Here is a 22,059-nt window from a genome sequence, read left to right as displayed (position 1 = left end):
CTCAACAACGTAATTGTAATATAACACGTGTGTTATATTGCAATTATATTATTGAGTGGGAAATTACAACTAACAAGCACGTTACATGTAACTTTGTGTTTGCTGGGTTTACGTTCCAACCCAACAGAGTGAAGCGTGCAATAAACCGTAAGTATTTATAATTTTCAAATTCCTTCTCATATATTTGTATTTTTCTATACTTTGTATTTATTTATAACTCGATACATTATTTTACAGAATATTATCGCAGCCACGCTATACTCCACATATCTTAGGAAAGAGATTTGCTTTAACATCCACAGCTTATAAATATTTGAACATCGGAATCAGCGTTGGATCTATACCCTATGTCAAATTATTGATTTGTGACAACCGAGGTAATCAGCTCCTTTCTGACCTATGCGATGTGGAAAACGTTCATCGAGAGACGTGTGGATATTGAGTGACTCGTGCAGTCAACTGTACTTTCTTCATGAATTATGATTCATGATCTAGATATTCTAGATTTTGTAAAAATACGTGAGAAAAATATTGTAAAGTTAACATTATATAAAACTAGTATGTATATAAAGCCATCAATCATACAATTCTTATTAGAACTGTAAGATTGTGTCAAGCATGTATACTATCAATCGCATTAAAATATTTATATCGTGCGTTGGTGAAAAATATAAACAATTTGTCCCTATTTTACGTCAAAATTATATTACTAATAAATCCGATGCTGTAAAGAGTGTAAAGATATTGCGTGAAAAATATGATAAAACGTGTCTTGTAGATTTCGAATTATTGGCTTATGTATCAGATAATATTGTATACGACGCGTTACAAAATAAATAAATGAAAAAATTTATAAATATTCTAGTTTATTTTCTCTCTTCCCTATTCCTTAGCGATATAATGGCGTGTGCAGAAGTGAGTAGGAGGGCTGGGTACATAGATAAGATGCAATGCGTAGGGACACATGTATGTGAATGGGAGACCGCGTATTAAAAACCGCGTATGAAAGAGTGCAACGAGTGACAGAGAGAGCCAGAATAAGACTGTATGGGCGTACGATTGGAGACATCAAGTATGAGCGAGAGAGAGAGACAAATTCATAATAGAGGGAAAGCGCGAGCACCGCGGCGATGGCGGCGGCGGCGGCGGGCGCCGATCCCGATTGCCCCTCTCCCGCTCCTCGCGGACCCCGAAATGTGGTAACCCGACAATTTCCTCAAAAAATGGAGGAGTGATGTTGGTACTAACGAAAGTCCTTAAACACTAAATTTTAATTTTTGTGTATTAGCAGGTTATTTGACATTATATTGTAGATTCATTTATTATTTGTATTTGCACCGCGCATATGTTTTCGCGCTGACAGATTTATTACTGATGCAGTTTTACTAATCACAAAAATTAAAATTTAGTGCGAACGGACTTTCGTTAGTACCAACATCACTCCTCCATTTTTTGAGGAAATTGTCGGGTTACCCGAAATGTGACTGCGAAACCCGATCCCCCCTTCCAACTCATCTCGGCGCGCCGCGAGACTCCTCACATCCGTACCCCCCTCGGAACTCCGTAGTCAGAACCGGCCTAGTATCAACTACTCTACTACAAACAAAATAAACGTTACTACATTTGACTACATATGAAAATCTTTTGAAAATTAAGAAGAAAAAATCGCTTCAAGCCGGTGCCAAGTTTACAAAGCCCAAAACGACGCGTATTTTTGCCAAATTTGTTCATTTTAAGCAAGACCGTGTCTAAATGAGTATAATTATATTAATATTTAAGGTGAGGTGTGCTAAACTAAATAATTACCAAATTTCATATTGACCACGTTAATTACAGGGAAAATAGGAATAGATTATGGATTTAAGAAGAGAAAAAGAAAAACAAAAAATAATAAGTGCAAGAGTATATATAAATTTTTGCAATTTATTTTCTGAGTTTTTGCGTCATATGTTATTTATTTATTATATTGTATATACAGTTTATTACACTGTACTTTAACTATACTTTAAGGGGTAACATCAGTGTAGAAATCTGTTTTCAAGAGTAACGTCAGTGTGGAAGCCTGTTTTGAAGGGTCATTTTTGGAAATTTTTTTGAAAAATAGGGAACATTAACTTAAAAAACAAATTATACAGTAAAAATTACTTTATAATGTTTAAGTGCGTGCTATTTTTACAAAAATAATATTTCGAAAAATCTTTACGTTTTTCTTTAGTTTTTGAACTAAAATTTGAAAAAAAAAACTTGAATTTTTTATTTAAGGATTGACGACTTTCATTTGTTATCCAGTAGAACGCTCCAAAAAAAGTACCTGTCCTTGAATCATGCTACAGCCGTTATTTTATTATAAAAACATTTAAGAAAATTCATGGATGAATCTTACAACGTATAAAATATATGTATACAATTTGTTCTTTAAGTTAATTTTCAAAAAGAAAATAATTCACAATTTTAAACTGATATTATTCTTTCAACCTTAACATTACTTAAGACGATCTTAAAATGAGATTCGACTATAAATACCGGCCTTAATAAATGACATACGTTTTATCATGGAAGATTGATTACTGACTGCAATTTTAATACATACATGTACGATCGGCATATGCACATACATATTTCGTACATACATATGTGTATTAAAAATGTAAGAGAGAGACAGGGAAATTATTTCCAGTAAGCATAAAAACATTGCTGTAACGATATTATAACGTTACTTACTAACATAGTAACGTTTCCAAGTATGTAGTTTTTAATGTTGTATTTGACAACGTCACTATGAATAAACTTTGACTTCAATTTGGAAGTTTCGGTAATGTTGAAATAAAATGTTAAAACAACATTGTAAAAATGTTGAAATAACATAATTATAATGTAAGAAAAAAATTAAATTTACGTTGTTTCTCAACAAGCACGGTTATCCCATCATAATAGCATTGGCGTTGCTTAATACGGCGGTCACCCATCCAACTCTGAACCGCCGTCGACGTTGCTTGACTTTGAAGACCCTACGCAACCTAACACTTCATGATGATCTATGAACACCTAATGCTCATGAATACATATTTGTTATAGATTAGTTTAATAGGTATCAGAAAGATAAAGCGTGCAGTTAAATAATATTTTTATAAATAAATATAAATTTAGTTTTTTTACTGATTTTTATATATGTGAAATAACACGTGAAATAACTTAATAAAAATATCTGTTTTTGCTCTGTTTTTTATAAAGCTAAAATTATGTTATTATAAAATATTAATAGAAAATAGTGACTTAAGTGATTATTTTTTTTAATTTCTACAAAAAATATTTATATCAAACAATAAATAAATTAATGTAAATTTAGTACATTAAATATAATTATTTATAAATAATTTTAGTATTATATGAATAAGTAAATATTTTAACTAAAAATTTCAAATCTTAGAAATTTTTAAACTTTTAATTTTTTGTACTAGTTCTTATAAAATTCGTATTATAAACATATGAAAAATTTGTTAATATATGTCTGTAAAATTATTAAATGTTTAGATTTTATGTATTAAATAACTAATATTTTAAGAATATTTATGAAATTATGTTATAATGTTTAATAACATTTAAAACACGTATGTAATTCATGTTTTTAAAATATTAGGACAGTAATATTATTAAGTAATATTTAAAAAATATTTATCAAACGTTATGTCATAACGTTTAAAAACATTAAAATAACATTTAATTAATGTTTTTAAAATATCTTAATAATATTTCGACAGCAATATTATTATGTAATATTCTACAAATATTTATAAAATATTAAGTTATAATGTTAAGAAATTTCTCTAAAATTAACGTTTCAAAAATGTTGATCAATGTTTCTTGCTTACTGGGTTATATATATAGTCTATATTACAATAATTATTACATATAATATTATAAATAATTTATTAATTTTATATATGAAGAATGACTACTAATAAAATTAAAACAGTATAACGGTAATTACAGTACAAATAAAACGATACACTGACTTTTAACAGCATTATCACCGTATTGCAAGAAAAAAAAATGTACAAAATCCAACAAGAATCATGGAGACAACTGCTTCAATTGATGCAGCATTCCTGCGATAAATCGGATTTGAATTGTAGTTGTATCCATGTTGGTTCGGATAATTTTGGTATCCCGGATACTGTGGAGAATATCCAGTGTTTTGTGGATAAGTTTGTCCAGGTATAGGCATTCTGTTTTGTGTTGAATATGACGGATATCCTAAGTCCTGATGACGACTAGCTTGATTAGTCGTTTGTGGATATGGCGGATATCCATGTACAGAGGAACCGACGTTACTAGGATATCCTAAATTGTTTCCAAAAGAAGATCGATGATGTTCACTGTTATCAGACGGATATGCTGGCAATGGTGGAGCATTGGCATTCGCATAAGGATTCATGTTAGGATTCGCGTTATTTCCACCATTCACTCGCTCGCCGTTTACATAAGAAACACCAGCTGATTCGTAGCCTGTAAATATGCTTACTCACTTCGTATTGTGTGTATTTTTGATAAACACAAATGAAAAATTAAATTACACGAAACATTGCAAGATGGTAACGAGATACATTAAGTTTCAAGTTTGGACATATTAAATGCTCAGATCATTTATTATAGTTTTGCGTAAAGGATCCTGTACCACACTAAGGGAGAAAAAATCTTTCTGCGCATTTGTCTAATTTTTGAATATGTGTAGTTCTCGTCATTCTGAACAAATGTCTCAAAGCATATTCGATCCTATAAGCCGTTTCTGCTCTACAAGCCTGTACGAAAGCGAAGTCGTGCACGCATATCGTTACAATTAAGACGTGACGCAGGTCTACGGACCCCAAGCGTATGTCACGCAGCGGATCCGGGTGGTGCCCCCCCGGTCCGTCCAAAAAAACATCGATAAATAACCTAAATTATGTGACAGGTGTCACAGGACAATGCAGATCGTAAATTTGCTTGTCCCACCGTATCTACGCCGAAGATTTCCTGGCGGCACGCGAGAAAACATGAAGAAACGTGTTCGCGAAAACACTCTTCTCCCGTCCCCCGCTAAGACCATCACACGAATCGCTTATTGGTCCATACGGCGCCCTTCTTCAAATCAAGGCACGTCAATTCGTGGTTCATCATCGAATCGCAATGCGGAAAAATTACACCAGCAGAAGGTTGTCGTCAAGGAAGATCTCGTCAGGCTCTCGAGCAGTCTGAGTAGATGCGTTGTTACGTGCAGACATCAGTTCAGTCGGTCTCATATGCGAATGCGAACAATCATAAGTCGATCTTATACGCGAATACGAAAAGTGTTAAGTCGATCTTATATGCGAATACGAACAGTGTAAATCGTTCTTATATGCGAACGCGAACAATCATAAGTCGATCTTATACGCGAATACGAAAGTGTTAAGTCGATCTTATATGCGAATACGAACAGCATAAATCGGTCTTATACGCGAGTGCGAACATTATAAGTCGATCTTGTGCGCGAATGCGAACAACCATACGTGGACTTCAAACTTGAAAACGTGCAATTTAGGATACGGTGGTCCTCAAACGTTAATAAACTGTACACCAGCGTGCATAATAGCGCGATATATGTATAACTCGCGTTTGTAAATAGACAATAAACTGTGATATAGTGTAAATATTGTATTAATCTCATTAACCATAAACCTTTAACCAAGGACCTTTACGCGAAACCGCGGTGTGCGTGTTTGTGTGCAACGCCACCAGTTTTTTCACAGAACAAAGCCTGGAAGGTCTAGATTTGACATATAAAGGCATAGGTTTTTCGATTTGATATATGTGACTTCTCGGTCTAGTGTGTGCGTGCGTCCGTGCGTGCGTGCGTGCGTGCGTGTGCGTGTTCGTGTGCGTGTCGTGTGTGTGTATGTGTGTGTGAAGGGAAGGTGTTAATTAATATTACAACGTTATTATTCATTAATGAGTATTAGATCGTTCGGATTTTGCTTATCTCTGCTGTAACATACACGCACGCACGCACGCACTAGACCGAGGGGTCACATATATCGAGTGAGTGAGTCCCAGATGCGCACAGTAATAAACGGACACAGACCAAATGCGCACAGGCCAAATGCGCATGGACCAGATGCACACGGACCAAATGCGCACAGTCGCAAACCAACTATGTGGTGCAGAGAATGCTTTACACACACACACACACACGGGTAGGTGCAAGGGGGGGGCTTCGCCCCCCTCCCGCACCCACCACGTCGGTAGAGGTGCCCGAAAAGTCGCAACCCATGTGGTAAGTTTGTAGGTTACTGTGTCCGTTTGGTCTGTGCGCATTTGGTCCGTGCGCATTTGGTCCGTGTGCATCTGATCCGTGCGCAATTGGTCTGTGCGCATTTGGTCTGTGTCCATTTCACTGTGCGCATCTGGGACGCTCCCTATCGAGTCAAAAAGCCTATATATGCCATTACATATATGTCAAATCGAGTGAGTCCCAGATGCGCACAGAAATAAACGGACACAGCAAGCTGAGTGAAACGGACACAGTAACAAACCGACACAGACCAAACAGACACAGACCAAACGGACGCAGACCAAACGGACACAGTAATAAACGGACACAGTGCGAAACGAACACAGTAACAAATGGACACAGTGCGAAACGGACACAGTAACAAACGGACACAGTGCGAAACGAACACAGTAACAAACAGACACAGACCAATGCGCACAGAGCAAAACGGATACAGTGCGAAACGGACACAGACCAAATGCGCACACTGCACATGCGCACGGACCAAATGCACACACGGAAAGTCGCAAACCCATGTGATGCAGTGAATGCTTTGCACGCACACACACACACACACACACACACACGGGGGGTGCAAGGGGGGCCTTCGGCGCCCCTTCCGCACCCGCCCCGTCCAAGTCGCTAAACCTATGTAGACTTTACTCTGCTTGCAATGTACATGGATTGCATTTCGTCCGTGCGTACGTGCAGTGTGCGCATGTGCAGTGTGCGCATTTGGTCCGTGCGCATTTAGTCTGTGTCCGTTTCGCACTGTGTCCGTTTCGCTCTGTGCGCATTTGGTCTGTGTCCGTTTGTTATTGTATCCGTTTGTTACTGTGTCCGTTTCACTCAGTCTGTTGTGTCTGTTTATTACTGTGCGCATTTGGGACGCTCCCATCAAATCTGGACTTTCCAGGGCTTATAGAGCGGAAATGGCTCAAAAGATCGAATCGTGCTTTGAGACATTTGTTTAGAATGACGAAAACTACAACATATCCAAAGATTAGTCAAATCTGCAGAAAGGTTTTTTTCCCCCTTAGTGTGGTGCGGGATCCTTTTGATAGAACAAAAATGGATATTTCCAAAAATGCCTCTACTCCGATTTAGTTTAAACCTTGAAACTAAGTTCCTTTTAATATAGGAATTATCCAAGAGGGATTTCTGAAGGATTTTTTTTATGTCGGTAAGTAGAAAATCGCTTATTTTTATATTTTTGTTTTAGTTTATTACCTAAATAACCAAATCTGCAAAAGCAGAGTCCCACACAGCGTATCCATGGCCTACTGTGTCTGCATTGGGCTTGTATTTTGTAGACGGAATCTGCTGGATAAAATTTGACAGCATATTGGCGGCAGAAAGGCAGCAGATCTGTCAAATGCGATCTCTGTCTGTGGAACGCGAGCTTGGTGCGGCTATACACAGTAGGCTGTGGATTTGCTGTGGGATTCTGCTTTTGCAGGTTATCTGGGTATTTAATTTTCGTTGTGTGTATGAAGACTAGAACCAGGAGACCAATCTCCGTAGTTTTATGTGAGGCAAAAATCTGTTAGAAATGTAGTACCATAATATAACTAGTAGGAGCACTTCTTGTCGGCACTTTGATTTTTTTGTCTTTGATCACGTGGTATTCCGCTATGTTTTTGGACTAATATCTAGTAACGTATCAATTGTTCAAGGAACCTGCATTATATTAGTACGGCAAGAAGATGGACCACAGGAATGTTTGAGAAATGAATGTTCAAAAACTATGTAGGCGAGGCGAAAGAAAAATGCGTTAATAGCGACTTATTCAGATATATAAGTGAGACACGTCTGTACAAGTGCCGCCAGATGTGGAGCTTTGGTACCAACCATACAGCATAAAAGGTTGAGAGTTGACACAGGCCGGTTTTATAGTAGTACTATAGTAGTATTACCCTGATAGCACAAAAAAGTTTCTGCAATGTTGCAGAGACATAACACATGAAATGTTGAAACTATTATAGTTATGTTACGTTGTGCCTCTGCAATGTTTCTGTAAGGTTGCAGTAATGTCAAAATGTTCGCTTAGATCCGCAAGAACGTTTCTAAAATATTACGGGAATATGACTATCCCACGCAGTAACCCGTAGGAAAAAATTATGCAAAAATTACTGCACAAAAAATTGCATATTTTGGCGCATAAATTTCTGCAGTTTTTACAGATTTTTGTACAAAATTTTCGCCTTTAGAATTTTTCTGCAGAAAATTTTGTAGAATTTTATGTAATTTTTTCTGAAGGCACAAAACTTCTGTGCAGTAATTTTTGTATAATTTTTTCCTACGGGAAAAGTCGCCGTTATTTTGATGCTTCAGAAAATAATTTTGGTACATGTGCTACATATGCAGCACTTCCATTGTGAAAATATTGAAATAACATAATTATAATGTAAAAAAAATAAATTTACGTTGCTTCTCAACAAGCATCGTTGTCACATCTGGCATTGCCTAACTTCTGCGGTCACCCATCCAACTCTGAACCGCCGTCGACACTGCTTGACTTCGAAGATCATAGGCAACCTAGCACTTCGCGATGATCCATGAACACTTGATGTTCGTGAATACATGTTTGTTATAGATCAGTTCAATAGACGTCAAAAACATGAAACGTATAGTTAAATATTATTTATAAATAAATATAAATATGTATGTATGAATATAAATGTTTTTTACTGTTTTTACGTATGCGAAATAACATGTGGAATACCTTATAAAAATATATTTTTTTTCTGTTCTTTTTATAAAACTAAATTATATCCCAGACAGCACACAATATTTATAAGATATTTACAAAATATTTATTTGAATATTTCACAAATATTTATTCAAATATTTTATAAATATTTTTGTGGTCTTAGATTTGACAGATCATAAAGATTTATCATAAATATTATAAAAATATTTATGAAATATCTATAAATATTTACAAAATATTACTTGTATCTTTATTTTTTATTTACCATAAATAAATTATATATAATTATATATTTATTTACTATAAACACACCTATAACCCATATGCATATACATGAGGATGCCATGACATGAGGCGTAACTTGCATAATGCTTTTTGGCGCTGTACCCGCGTTGCCGAGAATGTGCACCAAACATATCATATTAAAGGTTTTAGAAACTTTGTATTTGTAATATTACCAAATACTACATTGCAGGGGGAGCGTCCCAGATGTGCACAGTAATAAACGGACATAGCAGGCTGAGTGAAATGGACAGAGACCAAATGCGCACAGACCAAATGCGTACGGACCAAATGCGCACAGATCAAACGGACACAGTAACGTACAAACTTACCACATGGGTTGCAACTTTTCGGGCACCTCTACCGACGGGGTGAGTGCGGGAGGGGGGCGAATCCCCCCCTTACATTCCCCCGGTGTGTGTGTGTGTGTGTGTGTGTGTGTGTGCGCGCGCGCGCGCGCAAAGCATTCTTTGCACCACATAGGTTTGCGACTGTGCGCATTTGGTCCGTGCGCATTTGGTCTGTGCGCATTTGGTCTGTGTCCGTTTCACTTAGCCTGCTGTGTCCGTTTATTACTGTGCGCATCTGGGACTCACTCATTGCAGGTACATTTCAAATGTAAAGTTTCAATCAAGATGATTGCAGAAATGTTGCAAATGTAATGCTTAAAAAAAAGTTAGTCTCAAAAATATTACAAATGTGATGATACACAATTGAAACATTGAAACATCTCTGCAACATAACTGAAACTCTTTGTGCTATCAAGGTATAGACTATAGTAGTACTAAATGGTGGCGCTGGCGACATTGATACACCGGAATATATTCCAACTCTAGATGCAATCGTAGTCTAAGTTCATCGTAGTCGGTCGTGTTAGGCCAAAGACAGAGAACGAGACGTAGGTGTCACAGTCGTAGTCGTAGGATAAGGCAGAGAAAAACGTAAGTCGTACATGTCGTAATATACTATTCTAGACTCTAGAATAGTAGTATATTACGACTTACGTTTTTCTCTGCCTTACCCTACGACTACGACTACGACACCTACGTCTCGTTCTCTACCTTCGGCCTTAAAGCCATAGAACTATACTAATGGAAGAGGAATAGCCATAGGACGGGATTCATAGACCGATCTTAAGCTCAAGCATTGTCTTAAGTCTAGCTTCGAGCCGACTTGAGACTTACTTAACCAATGAAATAACAGCATTGACGTCTCAAGATCGTGCTTAAGCTGGAACTTGAATAAGATTCGACTATAAATTCCGGCCATAGACCTAGGGTCTGTTCGCGTTACATGCCCCAACATGCTCCTATTCACCCCAACGCACTCCAATACGTTGATTCCAATGACGCCAACTTATTAGAACGCGTTGGAGTGAGTAGGAGCATGTCGGAGCATGGCGACGCGAACAAACCACTAGTTTACATCCAGCTTTCCAATCCCGATTCACTCTGGAGAGAAGTGAAATTTCTTGGATGTAATTGGGTTATTTCACTTCTTATTTTCATTTCGCTCGTGTAAAATACATTACTGAGTGATTCAGTCTCACTTTCAGATAAATGGAAAGCAGCAAATTATAATTGGTCAGTTTCTTATGGCATAAGACTTACTACACCTATTGTAGATCCAGCCTAATCGTAACCGTAAAACTTTGACCAATTATATTGCTCAAATCAGCGGTAACCAACCGAATTAACCAATCGTATTGCTCAATTTCTTACGGTAACAATTACAGAAATGTATGTGCAATAGCCTTTAGGGCACACCGCACAAGCTTTTCCGTAAGGCCGGATTTACAATAGGTGTAGTAAGCCTTATGCCATAAGAAATTGACCAATTATCTCTGATCAAGTTTCCGCCGTTTTTTTATCAAAAATTGGGCATTTATGATTTCAACCGATATGAAATTGCTTGTTGAGTCACCCCTAATGTAAGTGCAAGTTCTTCTTGCGTTTGGCACAAATCATGATCCAATAATGCTTCCAATTCCGCGTCTTCGTACACTTTCGGCCTTCCGCTACGTTCTTTGTCTTTGATGTCAAATTCACCGTTCTTAAACTTTTGAAACCACTCACGAAAACCTCTCACTTAAGGCAGCCTCACCATATGCTTCTACAAGCAATCAATGCGCCTCATCTGCAGATTTCTTTAAATTAAAGAAGTAAATCAAAAGTTTCCGCAAATGACGCTTATTCGGCTCAAAACTCGACATTTTCGCACACAAAAGAATATATTATACTGATAAAAATTCGCTAATATTTCAAGGTTATGTTGTTGAGAGATGTCCAACCTTACGATAATGGCGTTTTACATCTGACAATTTTAACTTACTGGTGGCGCCAACTTTTGTCAAACGGCGGAAACTTGTTTGTACACCTAATAGTATTGTATTGCATTTTTTTATTAAAAATTCATAATTATTTTAAAACTTAACCATTCTATTTTATTTATGTAAATTTTAAAAACTTTCGCTTGTGTTTATACTATTGTAGTTTTTTACTACAAATTTATAACCATTTTAAGATTTTACCATTTTCTTGTTATTTTATTTATGTTAATTTTATTCATAACATTTTTAAAATGTTTTGTATTAAAAAAAACTAAAAAAATTTTCTAAACATGCTTTTATTAATTAAATAAACATTTTAACTATCCATTTTGAGCAATTATACAATTTTTTGGCTTGGCGTACGCCACCTGTGTTCTTATGGAATTCTCGAATACCTGTGTTGTTAAAGGTCAAATTATTCAATCGATGGATGTAGCTATTCTTAGGATGGTGCTATCCCATGTTAGCTATTATCGAGAGGACAGGAAAAATATTTTTTGTCACGAAACGCTTGACAAAAGATCCCATTTAGTTTCCTGATAATTACATGTAATGTCACAATATAAAGTTGCTTTAAATTAACCACTTACCGATATACTCTATGTTATTTTCGGTAAATCATCGCCGCCAGCACTACCATTTAGTACTACATTTTTAATTTAGTACAGATTTTTGCCTCACTTTTGGTGGCGAAATCAGGGCCGATATTCATCAATCTTAAGTTCAACATTATCTTAAGTTTAGCCACGAGCAGACTTAAGACTTCGTTTAACTACTGAAATAACAGTACATCTCAAGATCGTACTCAACCCTCAATCCTTACCTATGGGTCCTTTTCATCCTACTTAAAACTACTATCCTTAATTTTTCGTACAATCACAATGCTAACGCCATCAAAGTTGTACTAAAAAAAACTTAGGGGAGAGGGAAGGGTCTTTAGTGTACAAGACCAGACCGGTCCATTTGTTCTACTCCAAACGCCAGCCAGGTAAAATTCGAATAAGACGTTTTCGATCCATAGATAGGAATTACGTAAGAAAATAACTTTTTCGAAAAAAATTTTTGTTAATCAAGTATTTTCGGACACGTACATGCATTTTAGAACATAATTATGTATATATTTTAAGTTGAACATCTACAATAAAGGTTAGAAATCCAGAATACTTTAAGCAGACCAATAAAATTTAGCATTTGGAAAATATTGAGTTGGACATTAACTAATAAATTAAAAAAAGAAAAAGATGTTTTTATTGTTTACATAAAAATGATAAAAAGATCAATCAATGTTGTGCTTCGTGCAATAAACCCTTTTGCGATGATCATCGTTCAAATTGCTGTCACAACTGCTTTTAAACTGTTCTTCTTCTATTTTTATAATAAAATTTTGTATTTTTACTATGTATTAAATAATAAATTGTTAAAACTTTAAGCTGAAAGAAAATTGATTTATTGATGTTTTCCTATTTTACAACGCTACTCATCATTCTCGAAAAATTCCAATTTTCATATGCTAAAATTGGATATCTGCTTTCATTCTACATTAATCAGACATTTTTTTTGTAAAAAGGAACTTTTTTTTCAGAAACTGATTAAAAAAATTTTTTTTCAAAATTTTTACCATCGCTATATATTTTTTAAAAAATTAACTTTTTTATCGATTTTTCTCATTGTTTATTAAAAAATACATATTAATTTGGGGGGGGGTAATATAATAATAGTTTTTTAAAGAGAAATGTTTAAAGAGTATACCTGATTTTTTTCAGATTTTTTAAACCATTATTTGTATGGTTTTAAGGGCAAAGACGAAAATGACTCATAGGTAGGGTTAGAGGGTGCCGAAAAGCACGGTAGGGATTGAGAGTTAAGATAATTTTAAATATTAAATCGGACTATGAATTCCATACCAGGCTTAGTTCAGTTTCCTGGTTCTAATCGTCATAATTGTGTGCATTGCGTTATTTACATCACTTGTTGACTAACAAGCACTGTGTAGGAGAGAAGTAGGGAAGAAAGGAATGGGTTACAGGCGTAGGCGAGGGGGCGAGGAGAAAAGCTCCTCCCTTATCCTATCATAGAATTAATTTTTAGAATAGAAGTAGAAAAGAACTTGTAAATGCGAATATCAATACTCGGTTAAACTTAGAAACAAGTATGAGAGAAACGAAAAAGATTTTACACATCATAGCAGCATATAATGTGATAACCTTTTATACTCCCCTCAAGTCTAGGAGGGGGCGCACTTTAAATGCGCAAAGGAAGGAAGGAAGAGCTTACCCGAAGGCACTTTGCAAGTCCGGAAAGTCCCCTTCTAGGAGCTGGGGTCCGAGGTTCCATCTCGCCCGTCATACAAGGAATCGTAGCGAGATAAGGTGATGCCATACAAAGACATATGCTACGTTAAAACATGTCCGAGTCTCCTTAAAGGACACTCTGTCCTCAATCTGAAGACCTAAAAGGGTACTCAAGTATGAGTTCATGGCCGAAGCCGTCCTTAAATGAAATAACCCAGTCCCCAAGGCAGCCCCACGTAACGGCCAGAATAGGGCACTTGCGGAAGTTTTAGTTGACTAGACACTACAAATGCGTGTTTTGCGCGCGCTATTTGACTTTTTGTTTTTTACCTTTTAAAATAAATTGTAACGATAATTTTAACTATTCAGAATTAATTGTTTGACAGCTGGAAATGACATGAAATGAAACAAATCACAACACACTTGACAACGAGATAGCGAGAAAGCCAATTAGCCATCTTGGAAAAGCGACAACAATATCAATATCATCTTTTTAGAGAGGGATAGATCCGGCATTGCCATCTGTGGCGAGCGAATAGCGCTCGTCACGATGGCAGGAGTCCAACATAACCTTTGGTCTCCTCACAGTTATCCATGAGGATTTTCTCCGCATATATGATACTTTTGCTTGTGATTCATCTTACCTTGCGTAAGTTATAAGTCTTACTAATCTTTTCAGTATTCATTATTTTTAGTATATTGTATATCCATATAGTAAAGCAAAGATTTAAAAATTATCGATTTCCTACTTACCGACATTTAAAAAATCGATGAATCACCGAAAATCTTTCTCGAGTTTGTTTTCTTTATTTAAAAGAAACCTATTTTTAAAATTTGAATTAAATCGGAGCATGGGCATTTTCAGAAATTTCGGCTAAAGTGATATAAATTTTTTGTTAAAAAATATTTTTACTATTTTAAAAATCAAAAATCTTTAAATAAAGTAAAATGTATTGTCTTAAGAAATTTTTAATTTTTAGTTTTATGAGATAGAGAAGGAGGAAGAAAGAGAGAGAAAAAGAGACAGATTTTGATAATTATAAAAACTTTCTTATTGATTTAATAATTAATTTAGACATGAAGCGTTTTGCTTTATAAGAATTTATTTTTTTATGAATTAATTTTAGATATGTATATTTCAATTAAAAGAAAAATTAAAACAATACATATCCCAGTGAACACAGTAATATAGTAGCAGTGTAACAGCAATGTAACCGAATATAACAGGTTATGTTACTCTGAAATTACACGTAACTTACATATAAGTTACAATTTTCGACTCAGCAATATAACATGTTATAATTACATGTTATCTAACCGTTACACAACAGTTACAAAGAAAAATAAAATTTTAAAAAATTTTATTTTTAAAAAATTATTTTTATTAACAGCACATACTACATTTAGAATAAATTTTTATTAATTAATTAAATTTAAATTATGTTATATTTTATTTTATTTTTACTTGCCGCTGCTAGGTTTGAACCCGGGACCTTAGGATGACGAACCTTGTACTCTACCTGCTACGCCAATTTGACTCATCGATATGGGTACTTGTTATTGTCTACATATACCTATATGTTATAAACTGAAGCAACTATATTATTTTTTATAAAAACAATTAAATTTTGCAAAACATTAAAAATAAATAGCATTAATTTATTTACTTATTAATTTCATTGTTAAATTTATCTTTTTCCATAACCTTAATAATTTGATGGAAATTGCGATCTATTTAGCATTAATCTTTGAAGCGTTCAAATGATTAATTAGATGGTTAACTATATAAATCGTAATTCTAAGAAAAATTGAATAGTATACATTTATTATTCTGTTTTTGTTCAGCACATGATGAAGATTAGATTTTGTGCATTTTTTGTGCGCAGTAATTGTAGACAAACCGTTATTTTTGAAAACATTATCTTTATAATAATTTTTTTTATTATCAAATAGATCTGTCATTCAGGATGTTATAATGTTGTCTGATTTCTGAGTCAACTACGACGCATCGTTCGTAATAACATTGATACGAACGTGTTATGTTACGATTATACAATTTTTGTTGAATAACTGTAACGCCAAAACGATGTATAACAGCTATATCACTTGCGTATAACAAATATTACGTAACAGGTTATTTCCATGTCATATAGCACCTACATATCACAAGAATAACAATGTTAAATTACTTGTAACTTCCATGTTATATTGCCGCTATAAAATGTGTTCACTGGGTTACTACATAGTTAATTAATATTCAGATAATATGTGACACATAATATGTGAAGATTAAATTAATAAACTATCTTCAAATCTCATATATGCAATTTTATAATATATATTATAAGAAAAAATATATGTATGTATTTTAAGACTTATTTCAAATTATATGTACTAAATTTAAAAAAAGAAGGCTGTCATTACATATCTTAAAAATATATTTTAGTAAAACACAAAACTTTTTATGCCTAAACCATTTATGAAATTAATATAAAGACAATCTAACATTTATCAAAATCTTTTTCTCTAGTAAAATTAAAATTGAAAAAAATTTTATAAACGTATATCGATATAAAATAATTATTTTAGTGTATATAATTAAAAATTTATTCTCGATGTATATGAAATATAAATTTAATAAAAAATTAATCTATATAATAATAGTATATAATATAAGATTGTCTAATAATATAGAAAATGAATAATATATTAAGTAAAGTTAATAACTTTAAATATTTGTTTCTGTACAGAAGATTTTACTTCGACAACAATTAGTTTGATTGTATTTAAAATAAATTAAAGAAAATGTTTTATTTAGAAATCATAAGATATGATTTCGCAGTAAACAAATTAAAAGATCAAATAGATGCATATATTTGCTTTGTCTTTATTAAATCATGCTTTTCCCATTCCAACCAAGTGCATGCTATGAAATACATAGGATTATAATTCTAAAAACTTATTTTTTTTTATAATAAACAATTAAAAATTTTATGATTTTAAATAATTTTACCTAGTCGATCTTTCATTGTGCATTTTATTCATGCGTTAACCATCGCTTTTCATGCTCGCAATGTGTCGAATATTGAATGCTAAATACAAAAATTTGTGATAACTTACCTAATCCTGTAGATTTTCGCACACATTTCGGTGCGCCATTTTCACTCTTACAATATTCGTTCTCTCCGCAAACCATACTAGTACAACTTGAGTCTGTGAAGATTTTTAAAAAATGTTAAAATTTAATACAAATACATATGATGTATATTTATGATAAAGAGTGTAGTATTTGTAATGTAAAAACTTTTTTAAAAAGGTATAAAAAAGCACCAAGTATATGCATGAAACCTCAAAAATCTATTTTTGTACAAAATAATTTTAATTTGGCATTACAAATGTGCACTACAAATAAAATTTTAATAAAATTGTCTTTTCACCCAAAAAGGAACAAAAAGTTTATTTTTTCTACAAAAGTAATGATACGAAGAAAATGCACCAACTATGAAAATGGATGTTCATACAAACTAAAACATCGACTTTTACAAATAATTATTTGTACAAATATTACAAATAAATATTTTAATACAAATTTTACTACAAAAACTTGGCACCGCTAAACCGAATAATTTGCTTTAATACAAAATCGCTTTCTTATAATTTAACTTGCATAATATAATAATTACTTAAAATTACAATTTTTTACAATAGAAAACGTAATGGCATTATATACGTGTAACATTATACACGTATGCGTGAGAAAAAAAGAGATAGAGAGAAAGAGAGATAGAGAAAGAGAGAGAGAGAGAGAGAGAGAGAGAGAGAGAGAGAGAGAGAGAGAGAGAGAACATATTCGGACGTAAGTACGCATAAGAGACTGAGATATTAAAAATCGCTTCCTTATAAACAAAATTATGTACTAACACACATACACACATACACGCATACGCGCGCAAGCACGCACACACGCACTCACACATTCAGATGCACGCACAAAAGAAAAAGAAAGAGAGCTGGCAACTTATTCGGTTTAGCGGCGCCAAGTTTTTGTAGTAAAATTTGTATTAAAATATTTAGTTGTAATATTTGTACAAATAATTATTTGTAAAAGTTGTTTTAGTTCGTAGAACATCCATTTTCATAGTGGGCGCATTTTCTTCATATTATTACTTTTGTAGAAAAAAAAAACTCTTTGTTCTTTTTGGAGGAAGACAATTTTATTAAAATTTCATTTGTAGTGCACATTTGTAATGCCAAATTAAAATTATTTTGTACAAAAATAGATTTTTGAGGGCGTTTCATGATACCCAGGTAGCAAGCCTATGTCATTTTGACATCCCAAAATGGTCATATCTGGTCATATGTCGTCAAAATGACCATTTTTTTACATGACCTAAAATTGACGTCATGATGACGTCATTTCGAAGTCATATTTCAGTCATGATTTGACGATTATTTTTCCAGACAACACGCATCCAAAATCGGGACATAAAAACGTAATTAAGACGTATTTTTAACTGCAACTAAAGATAAAAAAATAAAATAAAAATTTATTTTTTTTTTAATTATTTTTATCAACAGTAACATACTAAATTTAGGACAAATATGTATTGATTAATTCAATTTAAATTAAATTATTTTATTTTATTCTTATTTGCCGCTGGTAGGTTTGAACCCGGAACCTTAGGATGACGAACCTTGTACTCTATCTGCTACGCCAATTTGACTTATCAATATGGGTACTTGTTATTGTCTTATACAATATAATACCAATATGTTATAAACTGACGCAATTATATTATTTTTTATAAAAGCAATTAAATTTTGCAAAACATTAGAAATAAATAGCATTAATTTATTTACTTATTAATTTCATATTGTTAAATTTATCTTTTTCCATAGCCTTAATAATTTAATTGATGGAAATTGTGATCTATTTTTAGCATTAATAGTTTGAAGCGTTCAAATGGTTAATTAGATGGTTTTTATTATTTTGTTTTTGTTTAGTACATGATAAATTTAGATTTTGTGCATTTTTTGTGCACAGTAATTGTAGGCAAACCGTTATTTTTGAAAACATTATCTTTATGATAATTTTTAAATAATATCAAATGGATTTCTCATTCAAGATATTATAATGTTATCTAATTTATGAGTCAACTACAATGGACGGCTCAAAAATCGGACAGCATTGTGATATCTTTTATGAGACATCAAGCTGATATCACTTAGCTAATGTTATAAGGATAACATTTTCAAGAAACTTAAATGAGACTCTTCAATCAGATATCTCAAAGACCTCTTAGTGTTGTCTGATTTCTGAGTCAACTACGACGCGCATGGACGGCTCAAAAATCGGACAGCATTGTGATATCTTTTATGAGATATCAAGCTGATATCATTTAACTGATGTCATAAGGATAACATTTTCAAGAAACTTAAATGAGACTCTTCAATCAGATATCTCAAAGACCTCTCTTAGTAGACGTCTCTGGTAAATGTTACCATTTTGACATCATTTCCAAGATATCTAAATGTTTTCTTAAAAAAGTTCTCTTAAAGTTTTCATTCTGACAAGCGTGTTGTCTGGGATATTATACCCAGATAGCACAAGGACATTCATTGTATGTCCAATGGATATCTCCTTCTGGACATTCGGACATCCATTAAAAGTCCAAATAAGGTCCGTCGGACATTCGATGGACGTCCATAGGAAATACGTTTGGCACAACTTTGTACGTTCATAGAAAGTCCTTTAATGGACGTCCATGGGATATACGTTTGTCGCAATTTCGGACATTCATAGAAAGTTCGAAATAAACCAAATTTTGGACCTATTATGGTTTGATTATTTCTTTTAGGCCATTTTCAATTAAAGAGCTTGCTGCAATAGTGGGTTAATCCAAAATTTGTAAAAATCATCGACATAAAGCATAAACTGCGCATTTTCTGCAAAAAGCTCTTGAAAAGTGTCCGGCAGAAAGACAAAGAGGAGACATGGTCCGAGTCAATTTCTTTCTCTGTCTAGCGCCCATTATGCTACTGGTTAGACAGCCCTAATTTACACCGAGCACTTGGTACGCGTATCAAGTAGTGAATTTAAGCTGATCAGCCAATGATTAAACACATTCATTAGTTATTTACTATTTGATACGCGTACCAAGTGCTCGATGTAAACTAGGTCAGAGACAGCGCTTGACTCAGACCAATTGCTGTATCCCTCTTTTGGTCGGAAAAAGAAACAACAAAAAAACGAAAAAGAAAAAGAAAAAAAAGAAAAAGAAACGAAAATTAAAAAACGAAACAATAAAAAACGAAAAAGAAACAATAATATATTATAACAAACATTTAAAAAAATATCAATAATTAATAATGTTAATAATAAATTAAAAAATAATACGTATTATTTTATATTACATATTTCATATTATATCTAAAAATAAAACAATTAAAATAAACCTTTTAAAAATTAAAAATAATATAATTTATTATTATTTATAAATTAATGTTAATTAGAAATATTGTAAATAATATATATATATATAATTTACAATATTTCTTTTAGATTACATAATAAAAATAATAAAGATGGATTATATAAAAGTAAGATCCAAGTGCGGACATAAATCAGATATCGAGCATAGGACGTTCTGAATAGAACATCCGTTTTAATTCCAATAATGGATATCCTATGAATGTCCATTTTATGTCCATGGACATGCGGACCTGAATTGGACTTAAAATGGACGTCCTTGAAACATCCAGTGCTATTTGGGTATAAGCATATTATATTCAACTTTAAGAGAACTTCTTTAAGAAAACATTTAGATATCTTGGAAATGATGTCAAAATGGTCAAATTAACCATTTGAACGCTTCAAAGTATTAGTGCTAAATAGATCGCAATTTCCATTAAATTATTAAGGTTATGGAAAAAGTTAAATTTAACAATGAAATTAATAAGTAAATAAGTTAATGCTATTTATTTTTAATATGTTTTGCAAAATTTAATTGCTTTCATAAAAAATAATATAATTGCGTCAGTTTATAACATATCCCACCCACCAAACACCAAGTTACATGTAACGTACCTGTTAGTTGTAATTTCCCACTTAACAATCCCAGGTAGCAAGCTCACGTCATTTTGACGTCCCAAAATGGTCATTTACTGATTATTCTTGACGTCACGAAATGACGCCCTTATGACGTTAAAATGACGGTCGAATGTCACAAATTCCTGACGTCATGAAATGTACCGTATTTTGACGTGACAGAATGACGTGAACAATATGTTGTTAAAAAGATCTCTAAAAGATATCCTGTTTCTGAAAATGATAACATAAAGAGACTTCTAAAAGATAACATATAATGTCAGAATGTTAACCAATGCGTCGTTTTTTGAGAACAGAAAGATATCATGAAACTAATATCTAAAAGATTTCTTAAATCGGATATCTTTAAAATGCAATTAGAGATAAAAAAATAAAATAAAAATTTCATTTTTTTTAATTATTCTTCTCAACAGTACATACTAAATTTGGGACAAATTTTTATTAATTAATTAAATTTAAATTATATTATTTTATTTTATTCTTACTTGCCTCTGGTAGGTTTTGAACCCGGGACCTTAGGATTACAAACCTTGTACTCTGCTACGCCAGTTTGAATCATCGATATGGGTACTTGTTATTGTCTACATATACCTATGGACGGGATTCATAGACCGATCTTAAGTTCAAGCATTGTCTTAAGTCTAGCTTCGAGCCGACTTGAGACTTACTTAACCAATGAAATAACAACATTGACGTCTCAAGGTCGTGCTTAAGCTGGAACTTGAATAAGATTCGACTATGAATTCCGGCCTATATGTTATAAACTGTTGCAATTATATTATTTTTTATAAAAGCAATTAAATTTTGCAAAACATATTAAAAATAAATAGCATTAACTTATTTACTTATTAATTTCATTGTTAAATTTAACTTTTTCCATAACCTTTATAATTTGATGGAAATTGCGATCTATTTAGCACTAAGACTTTGAAGCGTTCAAATGGTTAATTTGACCATTTTGAAATTATTTCCAAGATATCTAAATGTTTTCTTAAAACAATTCTCTTAAAGTTGAATATAATATGCTTATATAATATGCTTATGCCT

At 33.0% G+C, this 22,059-nt stretch overlaps 1 protein-coding gene across 2 annotated transcripts in view; it reads right to left on the bottom strand.

The window, feature by feature from the left end:
* Positions 1 to 22,059, bottom strand: part of LOC105831121 (prisilkin-39-like) — a 97,952-nt gene that overhangs the window by 55,233 nt on the left and 20,660 nt on the right. For both annotated transcript variants that reach the window (XM_036291924.1, XM_036291930.1), the window contains exon 3: positions 17,025 to 17,117. In XM_036291924.1, coding sequence (XP_036147817.1) covers positions 17,025 to 17,117 — 93 coding nt within the window. The remainder of the gene's footprint in view (positions 1 to 17,024; positions 17,118 to 22,059) is intronic.

The sequence above is a fragment of the Monomorium pharaonis genome, chromosome 1, assembly GCF_013373865.1.
Source record: "Monomorium pharaonis isolate MP-MQ-018 chromosome 1, ASM1337386v2, whole genome shotgun sequence".
Lineage (NCBI taxonomy): Eukaryota > Metazoa > Arthropoda > Insecta > Hymenoptera > Formicidae > Monomorium > Monomorium pharaonis.
The sequence above is the reverse complement of the archived record's forward strand: the minus strand, read 5'-3'. Positions and strand labels throughout refer to the sequence as shown.